At 54.4% G+C, this 13,196-nt stretch overlaps 1 protein-coding gene across 4 annotated transcripts; it reads left to right on the top strand.

Annotated features, from left to right (window-relative positions):
- On the top strand, positions 1-11,755 carry NMRK2 (nicotinamide riboside kinase 2). 4 transcript variants are annotated; one of them, XM_073017115.1, is made up of 7 exons: positions 1-328; positions 7,428-7,518; positions 8,100-8,148; positions 8,457-8,613; positions 9,730-9,801; positions 10,817-10,923; positions 11,423-11,755. In XM_073017115.1, exons 2-7 carry the CDS (start codon positions 7,429-7,431, stop codon positions 11,611-11,613), a joined length of 666 nt encoding a protein of 221 aa, XP_072873216.1. In that variant the 5' UTR covers positions 1-328; position 7,428; the 3' UTR covers positions 11,614-11,755. The 4 variants fall into 4 exon arrangements, with proteins under 4 accessions (XP_072873216.1, XP_072873217.1, XP_007993066.1 ...); XM_073017116.1 differs by lacking the exon at positions 1-328 and adding an exon at positions 1,631-2,332; XM_007994875.3 differs by lacking the exon at positions 1-328 and adding an exon at positions 2,564-2,866.
- The last annotated feature ends 1,441 nt before the right edge of the window (positions 11,756-13,196 follow it).

Raw genomic sequence — 13,196 nt, 5'->3', positions numbered from 1 at the left:
TCGCCACCGAAACTGGGCCAGAGGTGAAGCCCAGGAGCCAGGCTTTCCTGAGTGTCTGTTTGAACGCCTGGAGGAGCTCAGGCCACAAACGCAGCCACCCTGCCACGCTGCCACAGATCCTGTGGCTGAGGGACTGCTTTTCTGAGCTTTCCTCATGAATTTCCAGTCCATTTTGCAAGAGCTCTTGAAGCCCAGGCTCACCGTTTTGTTAACAGGACTCATAAAATACATCACTGGTCGGGCATGGTGCCTTAAGGCTGTCATTCCGACACTTTGGGAGGCTGAGGAGGAAGGATCACTTGAGGCCAGGAGTTCGACACAGGCCTAGGTAATGTTACAAGATCTCATCTCTTAAAAACTCTCTCTCTCTGTGGTGTATTGATCTCTTACTGCATACAGGCATACACACCTGGCCGTCCTGTCACCCCACCTTCCTAGTCCCTTCCCATCCTCTGATCACCCACGGCTCCTGGGCTACAATTCCCCACTTTTCCTTGCATTGGTGGAAGGGGAGAAGATAGAATCCAATCTCCCTCCCATACTACAAAGCCCCATGGTAGTAGACCCCCACCCCACTCAATAAAGTCAGCCTTACTGTTTTAAGAAGCATCAGAGGCCGGGTGCGATGGCTCATGCCTGTAATCCCAGCACTTTGGGAGGCCAAGATGGACGGATCGCGAGGTCAGGAGATCGAGACCATCCTGACTAACACAGTGAAACCCTGTCTCTACTAAAAATACAAAAAAAATTAGTTGGGCGTGGTGGCGGGCGCCTGTAGTCCCAGCTACTCGGGAGGCTGAGGCAGGAGAATGGTGTGAACCCGGGAGGCGGAGCTTGCAGTGAGCCAAGATTGCACCACTGCACTTCAGTCTGGGTGACAGAGCGAGACTCTGTCTCAAAAAAAAAAAAAAAAAAAAGAAGCATCAGAAAAATTATTTTCTGGCTGGGAGAGGCATCCCATGCCTATAATGCCAGCACTTTGGGAGGCCGAGGCGGAGGAATCATCACTTGAGGCCAGGAGTTCAAGACCAACCTGGGCAACACAGCAAGACCCCATCTCTACAAAAACGTAAAAAGGTGTGGTGGTGCGAACCTGTCGTCTCAGCTGCTCGGGAGGCTGAAGCAGAAAGATGGCTCCAGTCTGAGAGGTTGAGGCTGCAGCGAGCCGTGATCACATCACCACACTCCAGCCTGGGCCACAGAGTGAGACCCTGTCTCAAAAAATTAAAAAATGTAGGCTGAGCGTGGTGGCTCACACCTGCAATCCCAGCACTTTGGGAGGCCTGAGGCAGGCGGATCAACTGAGGTCAGGAGTTCGAGATCAGCCTGGCCAACATGGTGAAACCCTGTCTCTACTAAAAATACAAAAATTATCTGGATGTGGTGGTGCACGCCTATAATCCTAGCTACTCGGGAGGTTGAGGCAGGAGAATCGTTTGAACCCGGGAGGCAGAGGTTACAGTGAGCCGAGATGGCACAACTGCACACCAGCCCGGGTGACAGGACAAAACTCCATCTCAAATTTATTTTTTTATTTTTTATTTTTTATTTATTTTATTTGAGACAGAGTCTCGCTCTGTCGCCCAGGCTGGAGTGCAGTGATGAGATCTCAGCTCACTGCAAGCTCCGCCTCCTGGGTTCACTCCATTCTCCTGCCTCAGCCTCTCAAGTAGCTGGTACTACAAGCGCCCGCCACCACACCTGGCTAATTTTTTGTATTTTTAGTAGAGACGGGGATTCACCATGTTAGCCAGGATGGTCTCGATCTCCTGACCTCGTGATCCGCCTGCCTCGGCCTCCCAAAGTGCTGGGATTACAGGCGTGAGTCACCGTGCACGGCCTAATTTTTTTTGTATTTTTAGTAGAAACGGGGTTTCACCATGTTGGCCAGGCTGGTCTCGAACTCCTGACCTCGTGATCTGCCCGCCTCGGCCTCCCAAAGTGCTGGGATTACAGGCGTGAGCCACGGCGTCCGGCCCCATCTCAAATTAAAAAAAAAAAAAATTAAATTAAAACATTTAATAAGAGAATACTTTTTCCCTTTACCAGTAGAAGAGAGGAGCAACAGAATGTCATTCCTCCCCATTACCCCCCTCCCCGTCCCACTGGCCCCCAGTCAAAGGACTCCAGCCACACGGCAGGCGCTGGATGAATGGTGCCTGGTGTCACGCTGAGATCTTGTGGCTGGGCCCCCCCGCCCCCGGTCACCAGGGCAAGGCTATCTCGTGATTCACTGCTAAGGATCTGAAGCCCACCTTGGCCTTGACCTCGTTGGAAAAGGAGGCTCCCCACAGGGCCCCGGCTTCTAGGGCTGCTGTGCGGGCGGGGGTGGGTGAGTTCGCTTCCTTGACGCCCGGAGAACCAGTCTTAATGTCAGGGTCAGGCCACAGGACACAGAGAGTGGGATATTTTTAGGGAGGGAAAAGTGTGGGGTTGCTGATCTGAGCTCTCTGGACAGGAGGAGGGAAGGGGGTGGAGGTGGAGAGGAGGGAGGAGGAAGGAAGAAGGGGAGGGGAGGGGAGAGGAGGGGAGGGGAGGAGGGAGTGGAGAGACGGCAGGGAGGTGGGAGGAGGGAAGAGGCAGCCCCCTGCCCGGCCAGCTCGTGACTAATTTAGGCAAAAGGCAGCCTGAAGCTATTTCCATTCGGCGGCGGGAACAGGTGCCGGCGCCTCCGCCCCACCCCCACGGGCCACCTCCCCCGGGGCGGCCTCCAGGCTGCCGAGAGCTATAAAGGCTCCTGGTTTTCTCAATGAAGCCGGGACGCGCTCCGGAGCGCACTGCGTGGTCGCGCCCAGCCCGGGCTGCCTTGGAAGTCGTCCCCGCCGCCCCTCCGCGCCGGCATGAAGCTCATCGTGGGCATCGGAGGGTGAGCGCCAGGGGACCTGGCGGGCGGCCCTGCGGGGCAGAGCCCCCTGTGCGCGCAGAGGGGGAGGCCCGGGAATGAATGGAGGGATGCCCGGCGCCTGAGGTCGCCGACCCACCGCCTGAGGTCTGAGTGCAGGGAGGATTTTCTGCTCGGGGGGTCTCGGTGTCCCCAGTGGGGAGGGTGGGCTGGACACTGAGTCCCGTATTTCGTTTTTTAAATGGAAATGATTCCCGCCACCTTCCGATTATACTCAGCATAAAAAAAAAAAAAAAAAAAAGACCACCCCACGGTGGCTCAGGCCTGGAATCCTAGCACTTTGGGAGGCTGAGGACGGTGGATCACCTGAGGTCAGGAATTTGAGACCAGCCTGGCCAACATGGTGAAACCCCGTCTCTACTACAAATACAAAACTTAGCCGGGCATGGTGGTGCATGCCTGTAATCTCAGTTACTGGAGAGGCTGAGGTGAGATAATTGCTTGAATCCGGGAGATGGAGGCTGCAGTGAGGCGAGATAATGCCACTTCGCTCCAGCCTGGGCAACAGAGTGAGACTGTGTCTCAAAAAAAATCGGTAGGGATAGAAAATCAACTAAAGCTCCGGTGAACCCTGCTCCCGCTTCGGGGCTGTCCTGGCTAAATCGGGGACTGACACGCGGCCAGGTGGGGCGGGGTCCTCAAAGCGTCATTCCACATGACTGTGCCTTTGGAGCCTCTCAGGTTGACCTCAGGCTAGAGGAGATTAAAACGTTCTGTAACCTGCAGGGCTGGTTTTGTGGTGCTCACACCCCCGCCTCGGAAGGGACTGGAGCTTGGTCTAATGCTGGCCAGCTCCCTCTTGAATTTCCTATTATCTGCTTTTTGGAGTTTATTTTTTTGTGTGTGGGGGGGTTGTTGTTGCTGTTGTTGTTTGAGACGGAGTCTCGCTCTGTTCGCCCAGGCTGGAGTGCAGTGGCATGATCTCGGCTCACTGCAACCTCTGCCTGCCGGGTTCAAGCGATTCTCCTGCCTCAGCCTCCCAAGTAGCTGGAAGAGATTCTCCTGCCTCAGCCTCCCAAGTAGCTGGGATTACAGACGTTCACCACACGCCTGTCTAAACTTTGTGTTTTTAGTAGAGACGGGGTTTCACCATGTTGGCCAGGCTGGTCTCAAACTCCTGACCTCAAGTGATCCCACCCTCTTGGCCTCCCAAAGTGCTGGGATTACAGGCATGAGCCACTGTGCCCAGCCCCTAATATTTTTCAAATAAGAGGCCTTGAATTTTCATTTTGCACTCAGCAAAATTAAATGCAAATGTCACAGCCCACCCGGGGCACAAGTTAACTTGGATTCATGTGAAGCACTTTCTTTTTATTAATTTTTATTTTAAAAATTATTAATACCTCGAGACCATCCTGGCTAACGCGGTGAAATCCCGTCTCTTCTAAAAATACAAAAAATTAGCCGGGCATGGTGGGGGGCGCCTGTAGTCCCAGCTACTCGGGAGGCTGAGGCAGGAGAATGGCGTGAACCCGGGAGGCGGAGCTTGCAGTGAGCTGAGATCCGGCCACTGCACTCCAGCCTGGGCGACAGAGTGAGACTCTGTCTCAAAAAAAAAAAAATAAAATAAAATAAATTATTAATACCTGGGGGCTTACATTTCAAAAATTGGTTTTTAAATTTTATAATAGAGATGGGAGTCTCACTATGTTACCCAGGCTGGTCTGAAACTCCCGGGATCAAGTAATCCTCCAGCCTCAGCCTCCTGTACAACTGGGACTACAGGTGAACACTACTATGCCTAACTAATTTTTTAATTTTTTGTAGAGACAGGGTCTTGCTGTGTTGCCCAGGCTGGTCTCAAACTCCTGGGCTCAAGCAATCATCCTGCCTCAGCCTCCCGAAGTTCTAGGATTACAGGCAGGAGTCACCACACCTGACCAACATCAGGCATTTTTCTTTTTCTTTCCTTTTTTTTTTTTTTTTGAGACAAAATCTTGCTCTGTCACCCAGGCTGGAGGAGAGTGGCACGATATCAGCTCACTGCAACCTCTGACTCCCAAGTTCAAGTGATTCTCCTGCCTCAGCCTCCCCAGTAGCTTGGATTACAGGCACCCACCACCACACCCAGATAATTTTTGTATTTTTACCAGAGACAGGGCTTCACCAGGTTGGCCAGGCTGATCTCGAACTCCTGACCTCAGGTAATCTGCCTGCCTCGGCCTCCCAAAGTGCTGAGATTACAGGCATGACCCACTGCACCTTCCTAAAATTGTTTATGTTATTTATTTATTTAAAGACAGGGTTTCACTCTCACCCAGGCTGGACTGCAGTGGGGTGATCACAGCTCACTGCAGCCTCGAACTCCCAGGCTCAGGCGATCCTCCCATTTTAACCTCTGGAGTAGCTAGGACTACAGGCATGCACCACCACAACTGGCTAGTTTTTAATTTTTTGTAAAGATGGGGTCTTACTATGTTGCCCAGCCTAGTCCTGAGCTCAAGCAATCCTCCTGCCTTGGCCTCCCAAAGTGCTGGCATTAGAGGCGTAAGTCACTGTGCTGTTTTTTTTTTTTTTAAGCCCTGCTGAGACTAAATCAGGTATGGGCCTCAGTTTCCTTATCTGTAAAGATAGATGGGTTGGGCCCAGTGGTTCACACCTGTAATCTCAGCACTTTGGGAGGCCAAGGTGGGTGGATCATCTGAGGTTAGGAGTTCGAGACCAGCCTGGCCGACATGGCAAAACCCCATCTCTACTAAAAACACAAAAATTACCTGGGTGTGGTGGCGCATGCCTGCAATCCCAGCTACTTGGGAGGCTGAGGCAGGAGAATCTCTTGAACCCAGGAGGCAGAAGTTGCAGTGAGCTGAGATCGCATCATTGCACTCCAGCCTGGGTGACACAGTGAGACGCTGACTCAAAAAAAAAAAAAAAAAAAAAAATAGGTGAATGGTCCCACCTCCTATGTTTTGGTAAGGATGACATGAGCCCACACATCAGAGGAGGACATAGAATATTCTGGCTGCACACCACGTCTGTGTACATTAGCGTTTGTGTGTTTGTGCTTTCTGCCTCTTTTCTTTTTTTTTTTTTTTTTTTTTGAGAGGGAGTCTGAGTCTGGCTCTGTGGCCCAGGCTGGAGTGCAGTGGCCGGATCTCAGCTCACTGCAAGCTCCGCCTCCCGGGTTTACGCCATTCTCCTGCCTCAGCCTCCCGAGTAGCTGGGACTACAGGCGCCCGCCACCTCACCCGGCTAGTTTTTTGTATTTTTTAGTAGAGACGGGGTTTCACCATGTTAGCCAGGCTGGTCTCGATCTCCTGACCTCGTGATCCGCCCGTCTCGACCTCCCAAAGTGCTGGGATTACAGGCTTGAGCCACCGCGCCCGGCCTCTGCCTCTTTTCTTTGCCCAGAAAGCCTCCGTGAACACAAATGTCCTGTCTTCACTACAGTTTTACAGTTTTGTGTTTTATATTTAAGTCTAATCCTAGGACTGGGCGTGGTGGCTCACACCTATAATCCCAGCACTTTGGGAGGCAGAGGTGGGAGGATCACTTGAACCCAGGAGTTTGAGACCAGCCTGGGCAACATGGCAAGACCCCATCTCCACAAAGAATAAAAAATTCCCCGGGTGTGGTGGCAGGCACCTGTAGTCCCAGCTACTAGGGAGGCTGAGATGGGAGGATCACCTGAGCCCAGGAGTTCAAGGCTGCAGTGAGCTGCAGTGGTGCCGCTGCACTCCAGCCTGGACAACAGAGTGAAACTCTGTCTCTAAAAAAATAATAGAAAAAGAAAAAAAAAGAAAAATTGCCAGGCATGGTGGCTCATGCCTATAATCCCAGCACTTTGGGAGGCTGAGGATGGCGGATCTCCTGAGGTCGGGAGTTCGAGACCAGCCTGGCCAGCATAGTGAAACCCCATCTTGCCGGGCACGGTGGCTCACACCTGTAATCCCAACATTTTGGCAGCCAAGGCGGGCAAATCACCTGAGGTTAGGAGTTCGAGACCAGCCTGGCCAACATGACAAAACCCTGTCTCTACTAAAAACACAAAAATTAGCTGGGTGTGGTGGCGCACGCCTGTAATCCCAGCTACTTGGGAGGCTGAGGCAAAATAATTGCTTGAACCTGGGAGGCAGAGGTTGCAGTGAGCTGAAATCACACCACTGTACTCCGGCCTTGGCAACAGAGTAAGACTCTGTCTCGGGGAAAAAAGAAAGAAAGAAAGAAAGAAACCCCGTCTCTGCTAAAAGTACAAAAATTAGCCGGGTGTGGCAGCGTGCACCTGCAGTCCCAGCTACTCGGGAGGCTGAGGCAGGAGAATCGCTTGAACCTGGGAGGCGGAGGTTGCAATGAGCTGAGATCACACCACTGTACTCCAGCCTGGGCAACAGAGTGAGACACAGTCTCAAAAAAAAAAAAAAAAAAAAGATAAAGATAAAGATAAATCCTGGGAGCTCATTTGCAGTAAGATCCTGAGACTTGGACAGGCCCCGGGGAGCCCAGGCTGTACCTCAGGCCCCCTTTCTGAGCACCCTGACCTTCTGAGGGGTGCCCAGGCAGTCTCACGCACACGCTGTCTACCCAGCATGACCAACGGCGGCAAGACCACGCTGACCAACAGCCTGCTCAGAGCCCTGCCCAACTGCTGCGTGATCCACCAGGATGACTTCTTCAAGGTGCCCGCCCTTGCCCGGGGAGGTGGAGCCGGGAGGGGACACAGGGCGGGCAGCCAGGCCCGGCCAGCCCCACCCTCCGCTGCCCAGTGCCCATGTGGGCTGGGCACCGGCTCTGCTCCCTGCCTGACCCCTCCCGGGGTCTCTGGGATAAACTGGGCCAGGAGAGCTAGGGATGGGTGTTGTGTTCCCATTTCCTGAGCACCTGTTTCGTACCCAGCCCATTCTCACTGGACATCCCTACAGTGGGGACCCCGATTAGACGGACTGGAAAATCACCATTTCTCAACAGGGCCAGCCGGCTGTGGCTTTCTGGGCGAACACCCTTTATCCCTCTCCACTTCCCCTTTCCCATCTGCAAAACAGACTCTGAGCCCAGCTTGCTGCGTGGGTGGGGGTGAGGGCTAATGAGGTGATTGATGGTCTGGGGAGAATCTGAGGGTCAGCCGGAGCCCCCACCCCTCAGGGACCTCGGACCCTGTCAGCAGCAGCTCCAGCGAGGGACCCCGTAAGACTCCATCACCCAGGGCGGGGGTGAGGCAGGACCGGGCACTGGGCCCGAGATTCAGGCTCCTCTGTTTCAGCCCCAAGACCAAATAGCAGTTGGGGAAGACGGCTTCAAACAGTGGGACGGTAAGGACAATGGCAGCCCCTGCACCACCTCCGAGCCCCACTGTCCCCCGGGGTCCACCTTCCTGCAATGTCTGCTCTCCGTCCACTGTCTCCCGGGGTTCGCCTTCCTGCAATGTCTGCTCTCCGTCCACTGTCTCCCGGGTCTGCCCTCCCGCAATGCCTGCTCCCCTCCACTTCCTCCGGGGTCTGCCCTCCTGCAATGTCTGCTCCCGTCCACTGTCCCCCGGGGTCCGCCTTCCCGCAATGCCTGCTCCCATCCACTGTCCCCCGGGTCTGCCCTCCTGCAATGCCTGCTCCCCTGTCCCCAGTGCTGGAGTCCCTGGACATGGAGGCCATGCTGGACACCGTGCAGGCCTGGCTGAGCAGCCCACAGAAGTTTGCCCGTGCCCACGGAGTCAGCGTCCAGCCAGAGGCCTCGGACACCCACATCCTCCTCCTGGAAGGCTTCCTGCTCTACAGCTACAAGTGAGCGTCTGCAGGCTCTGGCCCCAGGAATGGCCCTCCCTGGGCGGGTATAGCCATCTCTTGTTTGTTTGTTTGTTTGAAACAGAGTTTTGCTCTTGTTGCCCAGGCTGGAGTGCAGTGGTGAGATCTTGGCTCACTGCAACCTCCACCTCCCAGTCCAAGCAATTTTCCTGCCTCAGCCTCCCAAGTATCTGGGATTACAAGCCTGCGCCACCACACCTGGCTAATTTTTGTATTTTTAGTAGAGATGGGGTTTCACCCTGTTGGACCAGGCTGTTCTCAAACTCCTGACCTCAAGCCATCCGCCCGCCTCGGCCTCCAAAAGTACCGGGATTACAGGCGTGAGCCACCGCGCCTGGCACACACCTCGATTTTAATAGGCAGGAGACCCAGGAGCAGAGCCACCACGAGAAGTCAGGAGCTGGGGGCACAGCTGGGATCAATCCAAGCCTAGAGCCTGGCGTGGTGGCTCATGCCCAGCACTTTGGGAGGCCAAGGTGGATCGATCACCTGAGGTCAGGAGTTCTAGACCAGCCTGGTCAACATGGTGAAACCCCGTCTCTACTAAAAATACAAAAAAATTAGCTAGGCGTGGTGGCGGGTGCCTGTAATCCCAGCTACCCAGGAGGCTGAGGCAAGAGAATCACTTGAATCCAGGAGGTGGAGGTTGCAGTGAGCTGAGAGAGCGCCACTGCACTCCAGCCTGGGCGACAGAGAGAGACTCCATCTCAAAAACAAAGTTAAATTAAAAAACTCAAGTCTGCGGTAAACAGCTACCCTTCTTGGGGAAACTGAGTCTTTCTTCTGGAACCTCAGCCTTCTCAGGCAGACCAGTAACCTAGGCTGCGCCCTCCAGCCTCACTGTGTGGCCCTGAGCAAGACATTCTGTCTCTCTGTGCCCGTCCAAGTTGGAGAAGAGGCGTGATTCAATTTTGTGGGGGGCAGCTGCAGGGATGTTGGTCAATTCAGCTTCCCTCCCTGACCCCTAAACTCACTGGCCCAGACCACCCCTTGCCCTCGCCACCCTCTGAGAGCCAAGGCTAGGGGGCTGGATATTTTGACCGCAGTTGAAGGAAAGCTCACAGGTGCTGACGGTGTCTCCCCCGCCCCTCCCAGGCCCCTGGTGGACTTGTACAGCCGCCGGTACTTCCTGACCGTCCCGTATGAAGAGTGCAAGTGGAGGAGAAGGTGCGCTTGGTGTCTGGGGTGTGGTGGGCTCCCAAGGGCCCTGTCTTGAATTCCCAGGTGGGACCAGCAGTAACTTAGAAAATGCCACTAGGGGCCGGGCGCGGTAGCTCCAGGCTGTAATCTCAGCACTTCCAGGGGCCGAGGCTGGCGGATCACCTGAGGTCAGGAGTTCGAGACCAGCCTGGCCAACATGGTGAAACCCTGTCTCTACTAAAAATACAAAAATTAGCTGGGCGTGGTGGCGGGCACCTGTAATCCCAGCTACTTGGGAGACTTGGGAGGCTGAGGCAGGAGAATCACTTGAACCCAGGAGGCAGAGCTGAGATTGGGTTACTGCACTTCAGCCTGAGTGGCAAAGGGAGACTCTGTCTCAAAAAAAAAAAAAAAGGGCGCCGGGCACGATGGCTCACGCCTGTAATCCCAGCACTTTGGGAGGCCAAGGTGGGCGGATCACCTGAAGTCAGGAGTTCCAGACCAGCCTGGCCAACATAGTGAAACCCTGTCTCTACTAAATATTAAAAAATTAGCCCGGCGTGGTGGCGGGCGCCTGTAATCCCAGCTACTCGGGAGGCTGAGGCAAGAGAATGACTTGAACCCATGAGGCGGAGGTTGCAGTGAGCCAAGATCAGGCTACTGCACTCCAGCCTGGGCAACAGAATGAGACTCTGTCTCAAAAAAAAAAAAAAAAAAGAAGAAGAAAACACCACTGGACACAGGCCACATCCCAAAGCCACAGGCACCGGGCACTTAGCTGGCTGGAGCTCTGTGCCAGGCACCCAGAGCCTGAGGCCTTGATAGCACGGCCCACCCCAACCCTGTCCAGGGCATTTCCTGGGCCCGTAGGGGGAACATGCCAGAGGTTGGAGCCTCCAGCCCAGGACTTCTGACCGAGGGTCCCCTTGCTCAGAGGTTCTGTCCCTGACTGTGACAGCTTTCAGGTCCCCCCAACCCCAGGGGTATATTCTTGGCATCACCCTTCTGTGCTCTAAGCCATCCTTGCCTTCTCCCTCTACAGTACCCGCAACTACACCGTCCCTGATCCCCCCGGCCTCTTCGACGGCCACGTGTGGCCCATGTACCAGAAGTATAGGCAGGAGATGGAGGCCAACGGTGTGGAAGTGGGTAAGCTCCTGAGCATGACCAGGCCTTGCCCTGGGGAGGACCCTGAGCCCAGTCCCTCTCCATCTTTTTTTTTTCCAAGACAGGGTCTCGCTCTGTCACCCAGGCTAGAGTGCAGTGGCGCAATCTTGGCTCACTGCAACCTCCACCTCCCAGGTTCAAGCCATTCTCCTGCCTCAGCCTCCCACATAGCTGGGATTACAGGTGTGCGCCACCACGCCCAGCTACTTTTTGTATTTTTAGTAGACATGGGGTTTCGCCATGTTGGCCAGGCTGGTCTTGAACCCCTGACCTCGTGATCTGCCTGCCTTGGCCTCCCAAAGTGCTAGGATTACAGGTGTGAGCCACCACACCCGGTCCCCTCTTGCTGTTGGTCCAGGAAACGGACTCCAGCAGCCTGACTCTGCAGGTCTCCTTGCTCCCGACCCAGCCGTCCACTCCTCCCCCTGTGCTCTGGCCCCCTTCCTCCTGGCGGCCCTGACCGAGGCCTTTCTGATTTCAGTCTACCTAGATGGCACGAAGTCCCGAGAGGAGCTCTTCCGTGATGTCCTGGAAGATATTCAGAACTCGCTGCTGAACTGCTCCCAGGAATCAGCCCCCTCCTCGGCTCGCCCAGCCAGGCCACAGGGACCCGGACGCAGATGCGGCCACAGAATGGCCAGGCCTGCGGCGTCCCAGCCGGACATTCTGTGACTGTTTCCCTAAGCGGGAGGTCTGTACGTTGGAGAATGGAGGCCCCACTCCCAGTTGGGTGTCCCAGAGCTCAGGGACTGAGCCCCAAGACGCCTCTGTAACCTCGCTGCAGCTTAAATATTAAACTGGGTCCTGTTTTTTTAACTGTTGGTGTCTACTGTGTTCTGTTTAAGATCCTGTCAGGCCAGGTGCGGTGATTCATGCCTGTAATCCCAGCACTTTGGGTGGCCGAAGTGGGCAGATTACCTGAGGTCAGGAGTTCGAGACCGGCCTGGCCAAAAGGGCGAAACCCTGTCACTACTGAAAATATAAAAATCTGCCGGGCGCGGTGGCTCAAGCCTGTAATCCCAGCACTTTGGGAGGCCAAGACGGGCGGATCACGAGGTCAGGAGATCGAGACCATCCTGGCTAACACGGTGAAACCCTGTCTCTACTAAAAAATACAAAAAACTAGCTGGGCGAGGTGGCGGGTGCCTGTAGTCCCAGCTACTCGGGAGGCTGAGGCAGGAGAATGGCGTGAACCCGGGAGGCGGAGCTTGCAGTGAGCCGAGATCTGGCCACTGCACTCCAGCCTGGGTGACAGAGCAAGACTCCGTCTCAAAAAAAAAAAAAAAAAAGAAAATATAAAAATCAGGCAGGCATAGTGGCGCATGCCTGTAATCCCAGCTACTTGGAGGGCCAAGGCAGGAGAATCGCTCGAACCCAGGAGTTTGAAACCAGCCTGGGCAACATACTGAGACCCCGTTTCTGTTTTTGTTTTTATTTATTTATTTATTTTTGAGACGGAGTCTCGCTCTGTCGCCCAGGCTAGAGTGAAGTGGCACGAATCTTGGCAGTAAGCCAAGTTCGCACAACTGCATTCCAGCTGGGTGACAGAGCGAGAGCTGTCTCAGAAAAAAAATTACAAATTAGCTGGACATGGTGGTACACGTGTGTAGCCCCAGCTACACAGGAGGCTGAGACAGGAGGATTGCTTCAGCCCAAGAGGTTGAGGCTGCAGTGAGCTATGATCGGGCCACTGCACTCCAGCCTAGGTGACAAAGCGAGATCCTGTCTCAAAAAAAATTTTTTCCTTAATGTCTATAAATAAAGTTTTATTGGCACCTGGCCCCTGCCATTTGCATGTGTCAGCCTTGTGGCTGCTTCAGTACTACAATAGCATGTTGAGTCACCCCGACAGAGGAAGTCTGTCTGCAAAGCCTGCAAAGCCAAACATATTTACTATCTGCCCTTCTGTGCAAAACGTGTGCTGAACAGTGTGGTGTACGGCAGGTCGAGTCCAGGGCCACGGGGAAGGTCTGAGGTCTGTGTGCTGGAGGGGAGGCAGGAGTGGACGTGGAATGAGAGGATGACATGGAAGAGGTGGCTTGCCAAGGCTTGTCCTTCACCATAAGCACGGAGGGTGGTAAGGATGATCTGCCGGTCACTGCGCCCAAAATAGTCCAGGACAGGACAGAGACGTAAGAGAGAGAGGTGGGTCCAGGACAGCAGAAGCCCTGCCTGGCAGCCCAGACACCTTGGGCATTACTGTTTAAAAAAATGAAAGGTTCATGCCTGTAATCCCAGCACTTTGGGAGGTTGAG

The sequence above is a fragment of the Chlorocebus sabaeus genome, chromosome 6 (genome assembly GCF_047675955.1).
Source record: "Chlorocebus sabaeus isolate Y175 chromosome 6, mChlSab1.0.hap1, whole genome shotgun sequence".
Lineage (NCBI taxonomy): Eukaryota > Metazoa > Chordata > Mammalia > Primates > Cercopithecidae > Chlorocebus > Chlorocebus sabaeus.
Note: the sequence above shows the minus strand (reverse complement) of the source record. Positions and strands in the feature narration are given on the sequence as shown.